General features: G+C 40.1%; 2 protein-coding genes across 2 annotated transcripts in view; one reads left to right on the forward strand and one right to left on the reverse strand.

Moving 5' to 3' along the window:
* Positions 1-11,636, reverse strand: part of LOC109623977 (solute carrier family 66 member 2) — a 45,887-nt gene extending 34,251 nt beyond the window's left edge. The window contains exons 1-3 of the mRNA XM_020078451.2: positions 11,480-11,636; positions 9,295-9,535; positions 8,875-9,008 (exon numbers count right to left, since the gene is read on the reverse strand). Of these exons, the coding sequence (XP_019934010.2) occupies positions 8,875-9,008; positions 9,295-9,497 (337 nt within the window). The 5' untranslated portion in view covers positions 9,498-9,535; positions 11,480-11,636. The remainder of the gene's footprint in view (positions 1-8,874; positions 9,009-9,294; positions 9,536-11,479) is intronic.
* A 1,254-nt stretch (positions 11,637-12,890) lies between these two features.
* hsbp1b (heat shock factor binding protein 1b) lies at positions 12,891-15,423 on the forward strand. The gene is made up of 4 exons (XM_020079261.2): positions 12,891-13,115; positions 14,387-14,453; positions 14,638-14,764; positions 14,923-15,423. Exons 1-3 carry the CDS (start codon positions 13,071-13,073, stop codon positions 14,757-14,759), a joined length of 234 nt encoding a protein of 77 aa, XP_019934820.1. The 5' UTR covers positions 12,891-13,070; the 3' UTR covers positions 14,760-14,764; positions 14,923-15,423.
* Positions 15,424-15,451: the final 28 nt, after the last annotated feature.

A 15,451-nucleotide genomic window follows, 5' to 3' on the forward strand; every position in this document is an offset into this window, starting at 1 on the left:
AACAGACTCATTGTATCCCACAATGCATCATGAAAAATAAGCAATGGTCCCTAACTTAGTAAAATGAGATAACATTACAGTGCTCCTACTGAATGAAAGTAAAACAGCAACAGATGAGAGGACAGAACTGTCTGATGTGAAAACAATATTATGTCACGTCGGAATAAAAAGAAATAATAAAAAGCTTCAGATGTGACTCAGGAGCAAACAGAAAAGCCTTGATTGAAAAGAACTGAATGTTTTAGCACACGTTAAATATTATCCAGTATTTCATGTGGTAAATTAAGCTCAGCACACTGAGTAAGCACCTGCTGATGTTGATACGGAACGCTTTAATTCTGCAACAACGACGACGTGTTCACCGCTGCAGAGAAAATGTTTAGCGTCTGAAAGTTTCTTTGTCATTTTGCAGATGAGCTCACTATAACTTCCTCTACATGGAACTCCCAATGCAGTGAGTAGAGAGGAGTGATTGATTTTGAACACAACCTTCTTATTTTCCCTGGTTGGTTTGTGTTATTTGTTCTGTCCTTGATCTATATGGAATCTGACACATCTACAGCAGCAGGAACCAGGTGTTCAGATTTTGTCATCGTAACAACCACAACTTGAGAAATCTAGTCTGTCGCTTCATTGTCAGAATACTTAAATACAATTGTATTATGGTATATAAATGTACTGACTAATATCTGTATCAGAAAGGTAGGACAATTTATTGTTACAATATATTCTGCCACATAAAACAAACAGCTCTGCCGTACTGAACAAGCTGAGGCCGAGTCTGTCATCGACTGAACAGTCACTCAAAGGTATTGACTGTTCTGTTAGCAGACCTCAGGCCGCCTGATACTGGGGTGGACGTCTTAATCGACACCACGGACACACACACGATCTGGTATAACACCAAAACACATGTGCAATATGGCCTAAAGGTCTGTCACTCACACTCAAATGTAGAGAACACACATAACAGATTGTCTCTTTAAACAAACAATAACAAATAAATACACACAGACACACACACACAGACACACACTGTGCTGGTTCGGTGACAGAAATGGATGGTGATAGATGGTCCCTGTTTGTTAGCTCTTCTCTCTTGTGCCGGTCTAATGAGGCGGCACATTGTTCTGAATGACCAAAACAGTTCCACAGGGTCAGAGGCAAATTCATGAATAACTAACCCACGTCCATTAATAACCAGCGTGTATCAGGGCAGACGGAGAGAGGCGGCTGAGAAATTTGCTCAGTATTAAATTAAATTTATTCCAATTTGAAATCACAGAGTTTCCGTCCTATTTGATGCGACCTTTTCTGGACAAGGTGGGTCAATTACGAACAAATCAGATTCACACTTGCATGAAATGCCTGATAAAAAGGTTTCCTCATTAATTTATGCTGTGAAACAATAACATATATTCAGGCTGTGACATTGAAGGACCAAGAGATCTGTGGTGAATGGTCCCTGATGTTAGATTCCATCCATTCACTGCAAGAGTCCGAAAAGGACAAAGGACACAAGTGTTTTCTCATGTTAGCACATTATCTACAAACCTTTATGTAGATTTTTTATCTGTCATCATCTTTAAATGATTTTTATTCCATATATTTATAAACCCTTTAGCTCTTCAGTTTAATGCAGTAGCTCATGTTTTTACTTATTTTGGACCTTTGACCTGAATACTTGGGTGTAATTAATGAAAGGTCAGTATTTATATGGAGCTTTTCTAGTCTTGATGATCACTCAAAGTGCTTTACAGCTTTCAATGTATTGCCATTCACCCATTCGCTCATACAGTGCATCTGTGGGCAGCACTTTTCATATGAGGTTCAGTATCTTGGCTAAGGCATGCAGATGGGGAAGCCTGGGATCGAACCACCGACCCTCTTAAAGTCACTCTACCCCCTCAGCCACAGTCGCCCCACAATTTCTACGTTCTGTTAAGTGTCGGTCTCACAGGTACGCATTACTTTAAAGATTGACACACTTAGTGCTATCGTCATAACAACATCCAACCACAAGGGGGCTGAAGTGGACTGTTATTTTCCAATCTTTTTCTCAGGTTAATGTTTTTTGAAATATTTTGTATCTTTTTTTTACATTGGGTGAAGTGCATGTTTTTTTTTCATTGTAAAACATTTTAAGCTGATTTTCTTAAGAAAAGATACCATGAATCATGTATACATAGCTTTTTTTTGCATATTTAGAGAAAAATGTGATCATGTTCCAGTTTAAATCTAAAACAAAATAAAAAGATTTATACAAAAAATATTTAAAAGTTGAGTAGAAATACAGTGCAAATAAGAACTCACTTGATGTCTCCCCTCTGAGGAGGAGCTGATGATCACTTCAGAGTCTTAAGTCTTTTTGACAGGTTATTCATTTGACAAACGACATCACATGGAGGAAACGGGAATGTGTTACAGCAGCCTGTGACAGTCCGTGAGAGCTGCATGGTCACCTTCAGCCATCACACATGAAGAACAGTCACTCCTCCACCCCTCTCCTGTGAATACTCCCAACACACTGACACACCGACAGCAAAATGTCTCTTACACAAAGCAAAACAATGACAGGGAAAACAACCTCGTCAATCCTAAAGGTAATTACAAAACTTATCTTTGGTTCAGGAGAATGTTGCACGTTTCTGCTATTCTGTGATAATTTTTTTTTTAATTTGCATTTTTTAAATATTCTCCTCAAGTAATCCAATATTCTGTCTGTTAATAAAGCAGCTCTCACCTGCCTGACTTAATTTGACTGGCTAATTAAACTTTACTGTTATCAGGAGTTTTAATTAAGCACACTTGACGAGAGCAAACAGAATATTTTCCTGCGTGGTGTACGATATGTAAATGCTTTTGGCTGAGTTGCACAAAATTGCGAGTGTGCATGTGTTTGCGCTGCTGCCTGAGTGCTGCAGATACGGGTCAGTAGTAGAGTCATCCGCTGCACTGCACCAGTCACTGATTACATTACTGCGACAGAACTCAACGTCAGAAATAAATGCAAATGCAATACACACAAAGAAGTGTAAAGGTTCACTGTTTCTGCCTATAAGATGCAAGGGGCAAATAAAAACACCTTTAATGTGACACTCTGACTCTCAACAACTAAGTGTGTGAAGCAGCCACTTATGCACTTGACTTGACCTGAGAAGTTTGACCCCTGATAGTCTTTGCGTGGCCTCTGGACCACTTGCAGCCAGCAGAGAACCTGTTTATGGCCTGCAATGATTTCCATTTTAAACAAAGGCTGTAAAGATCGTCATCCTAGTGCCACTTGGGGGCAGCACTGTATCTTTATTGCCTCCACCGAGAAGGGTATGTTGTAATTGCCTTTTTTTTTCTGGAGGGGATTGGCCTCACCCAAGCGGATAAACCTGAGGATCCAGGATTTCTTTCTTTAACATGGCATGATCGGGCGATGGCCTTGGAGGAAGTATGTGCTCTCCAAGTGACCTTCATGTATGCTTTAACTTAATCGAGAGGGTAAACAGGTTAAACCAACCATCACATGAGTCGGACATGTTGAAACAACAGCCACAAACTTCTTCACAAACACAGGATGAAGATAAAGAGGAAGAGAATGAGTGTGGTGAGGGAGAGTACTTCAGTAAAAAGAGAAATGCTTGCACCATAGAAATTCAACAGGAAATTACAAGAGCACAGACTAATGAGGTTTTCTTTGTAGAAAACTGTTGAAGATGATGTGAAGTCTGTTTTTAAATGGTGTGATTTGCTTCTATTCGAACCTCAGTGACAAACTCCCACAGTGCAGCTGATAGAATGAGAAGCCCACTGCTCTAATTAAAGGACAACAAAATCTTAACAATCGATTGGTGTCGACCGCTAAATGATTCACAGAAGTGACACACAAAACTGTTTGGTTTCTAGTGAAGCACAAGTGTTTACTTTGCAGACATTGTGAGGGAGTGTTTCAATAACAGAGGGGCCATTAAAAATGCAGTTGACAACTTTTCTGATGAGAACAATCTCAGCTGGAGAAATCCGAATACAACAACAATAAGAGACAAAGTGATGGATCTTATCAGCCTGCAGAGGAAATGGGAGGAAGGATATTTCCCCAATTTTACCACAGATCTGCTGCATTATTCAACCAAGAAGAGCTCCAGGCAAAACCAAATAACATGGATCTAAGAAAGTAACGCAGCCGGTTGTACTTTTGATTAACTTCATCCCTGGATCGACCAGACTTATGGGAGTTGTTACAAGAATGTGAGACAAAAAACTGAGATTTGTTCATGCATTGTAAGATGAGCTGGTTAAACTGGGGAGGCTTTTGAGTCTCTTGCCTCAAATCTGTGAGTTTATATCAAGCACACAGAGAGTGGAGCCAGACTTAAAGAATCCCAGAGTGGGTGCTGAAGTTGCTGTTATTGACAGATGACACCTGATTTCAGGCTGTCAGATTTTCAGGCAATTTCAAACTGGCAAGTGTGTGTGTGTGTGTGTGTGTGTGTGTGTGTGTGTGTGTGTGTGTGTGTGTGTGTGTGTGAGTGTGTTTGTGTGTGTGTGTTTGTTGTCACAGTCTTCCAAAACAAAGTCAGCACAGTGTTTAAATCTGATCACCACACGAGATCCAGACTTTCTCTCATTTCAACCACGCTGGCCTCGGAGGAAATGAGGAAGGAATGTGAATCAAGATGAAACAAAAATAAAAAAATAAAATATGACGACCACTGAGTTAGACACATTTTTAAATAGCGGAGGTGTAATTTAAAGTAAGTTAAATATTCCCAACTCTCATTTATAATCAAGTTTTTCCTTGAGAAGAAAATAACAGCAATGAAGTCAAATCAGTTGATTTCCTCTGCTCAGTGCTGAACAGAGCTGTAGCTGGATAAAAACAGAGCTGTGCTTTATGTGGAAATAAATTGCTGGCATGATGAATTCTCACCTGGGAGAATAAAAGCAGAGTGAAAGTTCATTTTTGCAACACTACAGAGGAGACGGTGAATTAGCCAGCGACTGAGCCCATACTCTTTAAATAATTCCTATCACGCTTCCAATATCTGCTCTGTCCAACCTCCCCTGAAGAGGTTATCTAAAGCAAATTGAAATTGCTTTCACCACTTGAACGGTAACGGCTTTAAGGTTGACCGCAGGGTCATTGGGGCTATCAGGAGTCCCATCTCTTCCTCTGTTTATGGTCTGGTGAGCACTCGCTGACTCCCACAAACAGCATGTTAAATAGGACGAGTAGCTCTGTGCCCAGTGACTCACAAAATGGGACTGAAGGCAAGAGCTGCCATTGCCTGGTTTAATGTAAAGAAATAAACCTGTAATACTGTGCGTGCAAGTTACAATAAAAATATCTTAAAAGCTGAAATACATTTCTTAAATAATAGTTAGAATGTGCTTTACTTGGTCCCGAACAGAAGAGGGGGTGTCTTTCTAATTTTCTAAATCTTAGATTATTTGTATTAACCCCTAGAATGATCATTTTTGAATTATCATTGATTCAGATTAACGCTGTTATTACATAGAAGCAATGTACCTTTACTCAACATTTCCCCAGCTCTTGCATTTTCTGTTTTTACTTGTTCAAAGTTGCTTTCAATGCACCAAGACTGACGCTGTAGCCTCGGGTCACATTTGTCTTTGAACGTCTCCTCTCCCTTCTTTCCTATCAGCCTCCCAATCCCTGTATCATGAGGGACTGTTAATGTGGCGCCCAGGGGCGACAACTGGAAGTCACTGCAAAGTCACAACTCCAGCTCAGCTCAGCAGAGACCATGACAAAGGTTTTAGTCACCAAACTTTAACTTTTGTTTAGTTTAGCAAATGTCAAACGCATTTAATCATATTTAAACAGGTTACGACTTAGATTATGTGAAGTTCAACATTTAAAGTGCTGTTTAACATTGCTGACGCCGATTTAAAAAAGAGTATGTTTTTTTAATCAGCTGATCTTTCATTCTGTAGTTTCAGGACCTTCACTTTAGGGCAGCATAAGTAAAAGCTAATGTACAGCATACCAATGTGCGCAAACGCACGTATATGCACACACACAGAAAAATAACATCCTGATTCAGCCAGTCATTAATAATAATGAAGGTGACTTGATTTGACAAGTAAATTATTTTTATTCTCACTCAGCATCATCTAAAATGAAAATAAGAAACAATCTGCATTTTCATTGTGCTCAATAATTATTCATGTCATTATTATAACTATATTGCTATAATTATCAGAGTCATCATTATTATTCCCATTACTATTACCATAACTCTAATATCTCTACATCATGAATGCAAGAGGGAAACTAGCAACACAGCAGACTCACACAAACAAACACAAATTATGATTCTTTTAAGATCATTTTAGTAACATTAGTGGATGACATCAGCGATGCATGAATCAAAGCTGTGTGCCAAAGTTCATCAGAGGCACGTTTAACACCCTGTGGTGATGAACAGCAAAGGCCTCATCAGACATACTGCACTGAAATATAAACTGAAGTAAGAAAGGTTTCACAAGGATGGAAAGAGGAAACCAGACAAGGTGGAGGCTGAGGTGAGTCAGCACCATCAGCAGGTTGTAAAAGGAATCATGTGCGTAACTAGTATTTGCACAGACAAAGTGCATTTATCACCTTATCTGTCAGTCTGTGTTTGCAGGAAGTGAAAAATTAGGTCAGTAAGTGGGGAACAGGTGTTGGCAGGCGAGCGCGAGGATCATAGATGACCTCGGTAGGACACACGTGCTCTTTGGTGGTCTCATGATGACCCTACCGGAGGATGAAGAGGAGGAAAAGAGGTGGGAGCAGGTGAAACAGCAAGAGGAGGGCAGGAGGAGGTGAGGAGACAGAGGAAGAGGGGAAGAAAGTGGGAAAATAATAAGCAATGTGAAGGAAAAGAAAGGCAAAGAGCAACAAAGGCAGCTGTGAATTGACGGCGGCGTTAAGGGTTTTAAAAAACAGTCATATATTTGGAAGTGATGCTAACAAATGGGATGCGAGGAAGCTGCTTGACATGGAGATGACCCTGATCCGTAGGAAAGACTGAAGGATGGTGGAAGGAGGAGAGTTGGGACGAAGTGCTGTTGAGCTATTCTTGTCCCTACCCCACCATCCCCCTTCGAACACGCACTTTGTGAAACAGGATCCCAGGATCGCCCTTCAGAGCCAGGATCCTGGACGTGAGAGGGTGGTCATGCTGAGTATAAGTGACGGACAAACTAGTATATGAAGAATTAATCCTGGGCTGAAAGTTGATGGATCAAACATCTCTAGGATTTATTCTTCGCTGTAACATGTGAACTAATACAGAGTTCAGATAAACTAGAGTTACAGCCCTGCAGTTGTTAGCCTCCACCAACCACAGCAATTTAAGACTATTTAAATTTTTTTGTCAGACTCATTTGAGGTCATCATGACCTTTGACCTTAGAGATAATGAAATCTTATCAATTGATCTTTGAGTCCAAGTGACAACTGGTCAAACTGGGAGAAATTCCCCAAAAGGCAGACCATCACGTTCAAGAGGATCCCGACTTTTGAACCTGACTTTTGAATTCATCTGTGAGTCCAAGTGAACGTTTTCACCAAATTCTAAGCAGTTACCTGGAGATGTTCCTGAGATATCATGTTCACAAGGGAAACCGTATGTTGTGAGGTCACAATAATGTTGACCTTTGACCACCAAAGCTAATGAGATCATTCTTGAGCCCAACGTAATGTTGGTACCACATTAAAATAAATTCCCTAAAGGTCTTTTTGAGATATCGTGTTCCCAAGAATGGGACAGACGGGCGGACAACACATACTGCCTCCAACCACTGGGTGTCGCTGGCACGTAGGCATAATAATAAAATGATAAGAAACTTCCACCAACCGTCTTATATTCACCAAGTTCAAACGCAGGCCTGAATAAAACAGTGGCTGATGATGAGATATAAACACGATGATCTTAACTCTCATGTCTGACAGGATAACAAACACACTCACATTGTGTTGTTCTTGGTAAACAAATACTTCCATCCTCACTCATCAGTCATGATAAAATCAAACAGTTCTGATAATGTATGGCTTTAATAAACGCCTCCTGCTCTGCATGATCGCAGCGATATCGAATAAAAACGACACTAAGATTGAATTTCTGTCAGCACATTTACAAAAGCAATCAACTCCAGCGTGAAAAAAAGACAATTAACCATAAAAGACAGACGCCTATAAAGAGTGACCCTGAACACAAGGTTGGATGGGCTTCCTCCTGCACTCGCAAACCTAAGATACACACACACACATGCACATACTTATGCACACACTGCACAGTGGCTGCCGATATTGGTCTGCTTAATATTAGCTCCCCTCATCTTCTCCTTCATCTCCTCCTTCATCTCCTCCATCTTACCCAACAACGATGCCTCTTCCACTTTCTCCCCACACACACATGCATGATAATGCACCAACTAATACATCCTACTGGACATTTCTGCTTTGCCTTGCACTTTCTCACATCTCTTAACATCTGTAATACTGTTATTACTTTTAGAAGAATATTTTTCAATGTCGAGACACACGGAGCCAACAGCAGCCATTCAGTTGAGCATAAAGAAAATTAAAATAAGACGACAGGAGAACAGTGGCTGACGCAGGAAAAAGCATTTTGAAAACAACAGCCTTGAAACGTAAGCTTTTCCAATAGCCCCATCTTTTGGTGAGGGGAAGGAGTTGAAGAGCTCAGCATCTAAAGTGCTGGCACAGGGAAGTGGTGGATGTGTCATATGCTGCCTTGAAATGATTGTACACATCACCCTGTAAATGATGAGGTTGTTGTGTCTGCTAATATTCTGTGGTTTGTTATGACTGCTGTCAGTCAAAATGGGTTTGTGGCACAGAGTGGGTTACCTGTGAGTCTGTGCTGCTTGGTGCTCACTCGGTTGGTGTTGTGGACCATGCAGCAGAGGTGAAGCATGGCGAACATGGCGAGGATCATCACCACACTCTGGAGCAGCAGGGTCAGCTCAAACTGCTTTCCTATCCTGAAAAGAAATGACCGACACACCAGTCACAGGAGGGAACTTGTACACACATAGAGCAAAGTAGGACAGACAAAAGTAAAATGACTTGATGCTCTGTTGTGCAAGATGATAACCTCCCCTCTCCTTGTGTGTTTGAATGTTTTAGAGCGAGCAGCAGGTGCTTCTGATAATATAATCAATCTTTTTATCCCTGTTCTTCTGACATCAAGAGCAATGTCAACAAAAGCAGGAAAATACACAGAAAAAAATCTTAAAGACGAAGAAGGACTTCCCCTCTCATGCTCACCAGAAGAATATGCGCAGGATGTTGGCGATGAGCAGCACCAAGCACACTCTGGTGGAGAAGCCCTCAGTGTTGCTGCTCCTCTGGATCTCCTGGTACTGCGGTACATAGGGCAGGGCCCCTCCGAACACCATGACGCAGGACGCCAGCCAGGACAAGAGCGTCCATGAGCCATCCTCCTCCTGCAGAACCACCTCTGCATCCATCACGTGGAGAGAAGCTCAGGGGCGTCTGGAGGTCACAGCTTGGACACAGAAAGGTAACAGGATTCCATTCAGCTCTTGCAGCTTCAGAGTTCCGATGGACGACATGACAACACAGCCAAGGGTCCCTCCCACCTCCTGTGAGCTGGCTGCAGTGTAAATAATAAACCCTGACTTCTCCTTGTTAGTGGATGGGACAGAGACCAAATGAAAAAGTCAAAGTAAATGTAAAAAATGTTTTCAAAGAAAGATGCTGTCATTTTAGTGAGTTCTTAACATTGATAGGTGATTCATTTATTCAGTAAGTTTGGTTTTTAATCCATTATTTGATGACTTTTTCGAGACTTTTTTCTTGACACTAGAATAGCAGTTGTCAACATTGCTGATAAAATAGTCAGTGAACTTGTGTTGTATGACTTAGTGAGATGTCTCACAAACCAACTTCCCTCAGATTGCAACACAGTGCACACAGTTATTTTATTGTCTATGCTTGTGACTGTGTTTACTGTAACAGCCAGCACGTTGCTGTGTACACAAAATCATGACCTACACTTCCTGAGCAAACAGAGAGAAGCATGCATGCTGAATATTTCCTCAAGAAAATCTTTAATATCTCTTGGAATATTCTGACTTTTTCCTCAGTAGATTATTACTTTCTTCTTGTAATATTATGACATTATTCTTGAAATGTCTATCTTTTTTTCTCTACTCTTGAATTTGGGCCTATAAACCCACTCGGTCATACATGTATAACTTCTGAAGTCTACTCCCTAGTTAGCATTTCCCCAAACAGAACTATTTTCATGTGTCCCGTCTAAAACAGAGAGCCAGCGTAATGTAAACATAAAGCCCTTTGTTCCCATAGGCAACATCTTTGGCAGCCAGTCAGCTGATGAGTCATTCAGAAGAGCTCAGCAAAACACTCGACTCTGGGTCAGCGCAAGAAGAAGAAGAACTATAGAACATGACTGTACAAAAAGAAAACCTCACCAACAGGTTGTCTAGAACTTATTTTTTTAGCACTCTGCTGTTTGTTTCACCACAGCAGCAGATGCAGCTTTGCATAGGGAAATGTACTTATTGTCCATCTGTTATTTCACATAACTTGGTGGTAGGTAACAACATAATACCGTTCCAGTCAAGAACACACCTCCCACGTGAAACAGAACAATATCAATAATTACATCAATATGATTTTATATCAATAGCAATATAACAAAATGTGCATATCCATATAATCTGTGCATTCAGCATGAACAGTGAGGAGGTAAAACAAGAAATTAATCAACCTCAGATATGTTATTTATCAAGTTTCTGATAATAAAGAAGAGTTTTACCACTGATATTGATGCATAATTTTCACCCATATTGCCTCTCATACCTCCGGAGATTCACAGAGTCTCATTAAGTTTAAAAGGTTTAAGAGATTACTAACAGTGCAGAGTGAATGTAAACCTGCAGCTCTTCAACAACACAACCAATGAAAAACGTTCATAAGGTTTAACTGAAGTTAAACATTATTCAAGAATTTAACCATCCAGACTATTTCCCTCTGCAGGCACAGTGTGTGTGTGTGTGTGTGTGTTAAACCACACAGTGCACACACTGAACCACCTCCTGTATGAGAAGTGTGTTGTTATGTAAGCACAGCATAACTTCATGGGGTTGGGCCAAACATGCCTGAGCTCTCGCACATCAATTTTTGGCTTCTGGAGCTGCAGCAGCTTCAGTAACATGACACAGAGAAACTCACTCCCACCGTCAGCAGCTTTAACACGAGTGTGAAGCTGAACTCAGAAGTAGAGATAATCTTATTTCTCCAGAATCCTCAAAGGAACTTTGCGTGTGTTTTCTTTAATAGTAATTTGAGTCGTTGAAACGCTCAGTCCCAACACGCGCAGCGTCCGTCGCTCCCGGGAAGGATTTCCTCTCCAGATTTTAACTTTGAACGTGTTGTAGAAAAAATATCTTTTAGTTTAACTCACCGGGCTTCAGCTTCATTCACGTCCCTGAAACTTCTCTTTATCTAACACACACACACAAACACACACACACTGTATCAGCGTGAGAACACACACTCTGCTCCTCACACAGCTTCACTTTCAAATATCTGGCTCATGAGAGGAGGAGACACGTGCACGCGCCCGATCACACAACAACACACACACACACATACACGGTTACTTTAACTTATATTAATGTAATGCAACTTAAATCTAATTGTAAGAAAACTTGTGTATTGTCCTTGTGCAGTATATATTCACCGCCCCTTGCTTTGAATTGACTGATTTATTGCGTGTATTGTGTTGTGATTCTGAGGTATTAGTATTTTTGTATATATTTTACAGCACCAACACGTTTTTTATTCAGAATCGCCGTGTGTGCATGTGTACAAAAATATATGCAGATACACAATCTGAGTATTTATGTGTGATTAACACATGAGAATAGGAGAATATGTTTAGATATATTCATTTAAATAGGTATATAATAATATTAATAAACTGTATTTGTATAGCACCTTTCATACAAGAAATGCAGCTCAAAGTGCTTTATATGTAATATAGATACAAATACAAACATCCTTATAAAATAAAAATTCATAGAAAAGACCAGATTTGAAGTAACATAAGAACATGCTAAAGTGACATTTAAAATAAAAGGAAATTAAGAAATGCATGAAAACAGAAAATATTACATTTATAAGCTCTGTATCTTTGGGATCACTCTTATTATTAAAATGAATAAAGTCTCCGTTCAGAATTAGCCTAACATGTCACACCAAGTGATATCAGCTTTGAGAGTTCCTGCAGAAATAACGGTGAATACTTTGGTGGCCGGTATATATACTGTGATAATGAATCTGGACAAGTTCGCTTTGAACTCAACAGCTATGATGTGAAGTCACCCAGGTCACTGCACATTAACTGTGTGGAATAGATCACTGCGACCCCCCCTCCTCTTCAGTTCTGTCCAGCTGACTGATAGAACTCTATATTATATATATATACACACACATTGTCTTAGCTGAACTTTGATTTTATTATCATTATGATATATTGCTGTTTTCTTGTTATACATTTTACTCTGTAAAGATCTTTGGTCAAACAAGTTGTTTGTAATGTGCAACATAAATAAAGTTGACAGTGACGTTGACACATGATTAAAAGATTTTTATTCTACTGAAGTATAAGTTAAACCTAAACTAAATCCAACCTCAGCCTAACTTGAAAACATCTCTTCACAATAAAGTTTAATGATTTATGAGGATTTCATTTTTGTCCCCACAAGGAAAACAGTGTCCTCATAACGTGGATGTGTAGATAAGTAATGATTATAGAAAATAAACATTTATACAGTTTACACAAGGAGCACTGAAAGTTCCTGAGGCCACGAGGAGAAGTAAACTACAATGTGCTTAAAAACTACAACTCCCACTCGCGGGTCAACTCTCGCGAGACTTCCGGGAGAACAGCTGACAGTGCAGTGAAGGTGCGACGATTCAAGCAGCTAGCGAGTTAGCCTCCTGAACATTTGGACTTTCCTCACCGTGTCGGCGCCGATACTCAACACAACATGTCCGAGACGGACCCCAAGTCTGTGCAGGACCTCACCAACGTGGTGAGTCGCCATTAGCCCTTCGCCCGCGCTAACTACAGTAGCTCAGCGACGGCAACAAGGATGCTAAAGATGGCGAGCTGTCGTTAGCTAGTTAGCAAGCGACGGCTAGCTAGAGTTTAGCTAATGCGAAGCGTATTTGTGTTTGACTGTTTAATAACAGAGCGAGTGTTTGATGGAACTGTGGTGTAGCTCCTCCATGTTGTGTGGGTGATGCTGTTGCTCTTCTGAGTCGCATCACTCCATCACAACTACTCAGACGCTTCGTGTTACATAAACTGCTCAAGCTAACGTGTGTGTGGCTACAGCTACATTTGCATCAAACGTAACTTTGCAGTTGTCGCTCGTGCAGAATAATTTACAGGTTCAGTCAGAACTCACACATTTAATGTAAAATGAAATCTGTGCATCGTTGTGTTAACAGATAGCTGAGGTTGTGTTAGTGTTGTCATGGTGATGAGCTGGAAGAAGAGGCCACGAGTCTTCGGACAAAATGTTCATCTCTGCAAAAAACGATTAAATGTAAATAATACAATAAATATCTTATGCAATTAGAATTCTCAGAATTTGGTGTTAAGCTACTAAAAATGTCCAATTTTGTTCTATAAATGTTCAAGGGGGTGCACATGGAGTTGTTTTCACCTATTCACTTTATTTTATCCTTGCATTGTCTCACGATCAGAGTTTTACTAAATGCATGTGAGGATGAAATGTAAAGTGATATGGTGGATGATGAAAAATAAACAACTTTTATAAGGTGCTTTGCAAGTTAAAACTGAAGATTTTAGGGCAAACATTAGACCACAGATATATGAATACATTCTAGAGGAGAAAAGGGTCAAACTGATATGAAATAAAAGATAATTAAGACAGTTATAAAATGTGTCTTTAAGACACATTTCATCAAATCATTGATCGGTGTCAGATGGGATGAATATACTGTGATCGACACATTATGTGAAAAATAAAGAAATGCACAATACTATGAATTGATGCGTTCACTGTTCTGCAGTGAATCAGAATCATCTCCAATGGTTACAGAGCTTTTACATTGTTGTCAAGGAAACACCATTCTTATGTTAGTATTGTCTCGCTGCCTTTTTTTCCTTTAAAATCATTCATAGAGCTCAGGCGTGGTGCGTCATAGTTGGTGGTGACACTGCCCTATATTGTTAAAATGGTTTGCTGCAATTTAGAATTCAAATTCATGATAATGTCACACTCACCATTCTTGGAACCAATCACTTACAGTATTTGTGCTGTTTGTGTTCCAGGTCCAGACTCTGCTGCAACAGATGCAGGACAAGTTCCAGACCATGTCAGACCAGATCATCGGAAGGAATATCCTGTTACAAAAATATTCATTAACGTTCAATATCATTTTATTCTTAGCCACCATTAAACTCATTTTTCATTTTTTAATTCAACGTCTCCTTTTTGCTGCACTTTCTTTCCAATGAATACTGACTGACTTTGCCTATTTTATAGTATTGTTTTAAGTAATTTACCTTAACTGCCTTTCCACTTGATGAGATGAGCACACGTATTGACGATTTGGAGAAGAACATCGCTGACCTGATGACCCAGGCTGGTGTTGAAGAGATCGAGGCACCACCAGAAAAGCCTAAAGAGGGTCAAGGCTCATAATGAAGGTATGAACGAAGTCCAGTTAGCTCTCCACCTAGGATTTCACATTTATTTTGCTTCGCCTGGGTCCTTTATTGTAGTTAATTGAATGTAAAATGTGAACGAATGCCTCCTCAGTCTCAGTTTACTACAACACGGACCATTTGTTTTGTCTGTCCCACAGATAACAAGGTGTGAAGTCGGTCCTAACTCCAGGAGCAGCAGACTTTTTCATCCTGAAAATGACTTCTATTGATTTGGTGTGTCGTTGTGTGAAATGCTTTTTTATATATATTGAATATTGTGATACACGGTTACAGTTGTGTAATGACTTGGAAAGCTGAACATTATTTGTAGGTTAGAATAGTGTGACATGCCCTCCAGAACTTAAAATGCTCACATGCAGGAATGCAACTTGTGGATTTAGTGTCGACTTGGAGGTTTTTTTCCGCTGCCATCGTTTGTCATAGTTAATTCGGTCCTGTGAGGCGATGGCCGATGGGGACAGCTTTGCCCAAGCCTGTGCTGAGAAGTATAACCTGCAGGCTGACAGGCCAGTAGAAGCTCCATCCCCACCAACATGAACATCTGAAGCCTGCAGTGTTTTACAAGCAGTACTGTTAACGACCAAGATGTTGGATGCATTCCAATTCTGATTTTCTTCTATTAAAGCTATTTAATACGACTGTTTGTCATGTATTACATAATATTTG

This window comes from Paralichthys olivaceus, chromosome 7 (assembly GCF_024713975.1).
Source record: "Paralichthys olivaceus isolate ysfri-2021 chromosome 7, ASM2471397v2, whole genome shotgun sequence".
Classification (NCBI taxonomy): domain Eukaryota; kingdom Metazoa; phylum Chordata; class Actinopteri; order Pleuronectiformes; family Paralichthyidae; genus Paralichthys; species Paralichthys olivaceus.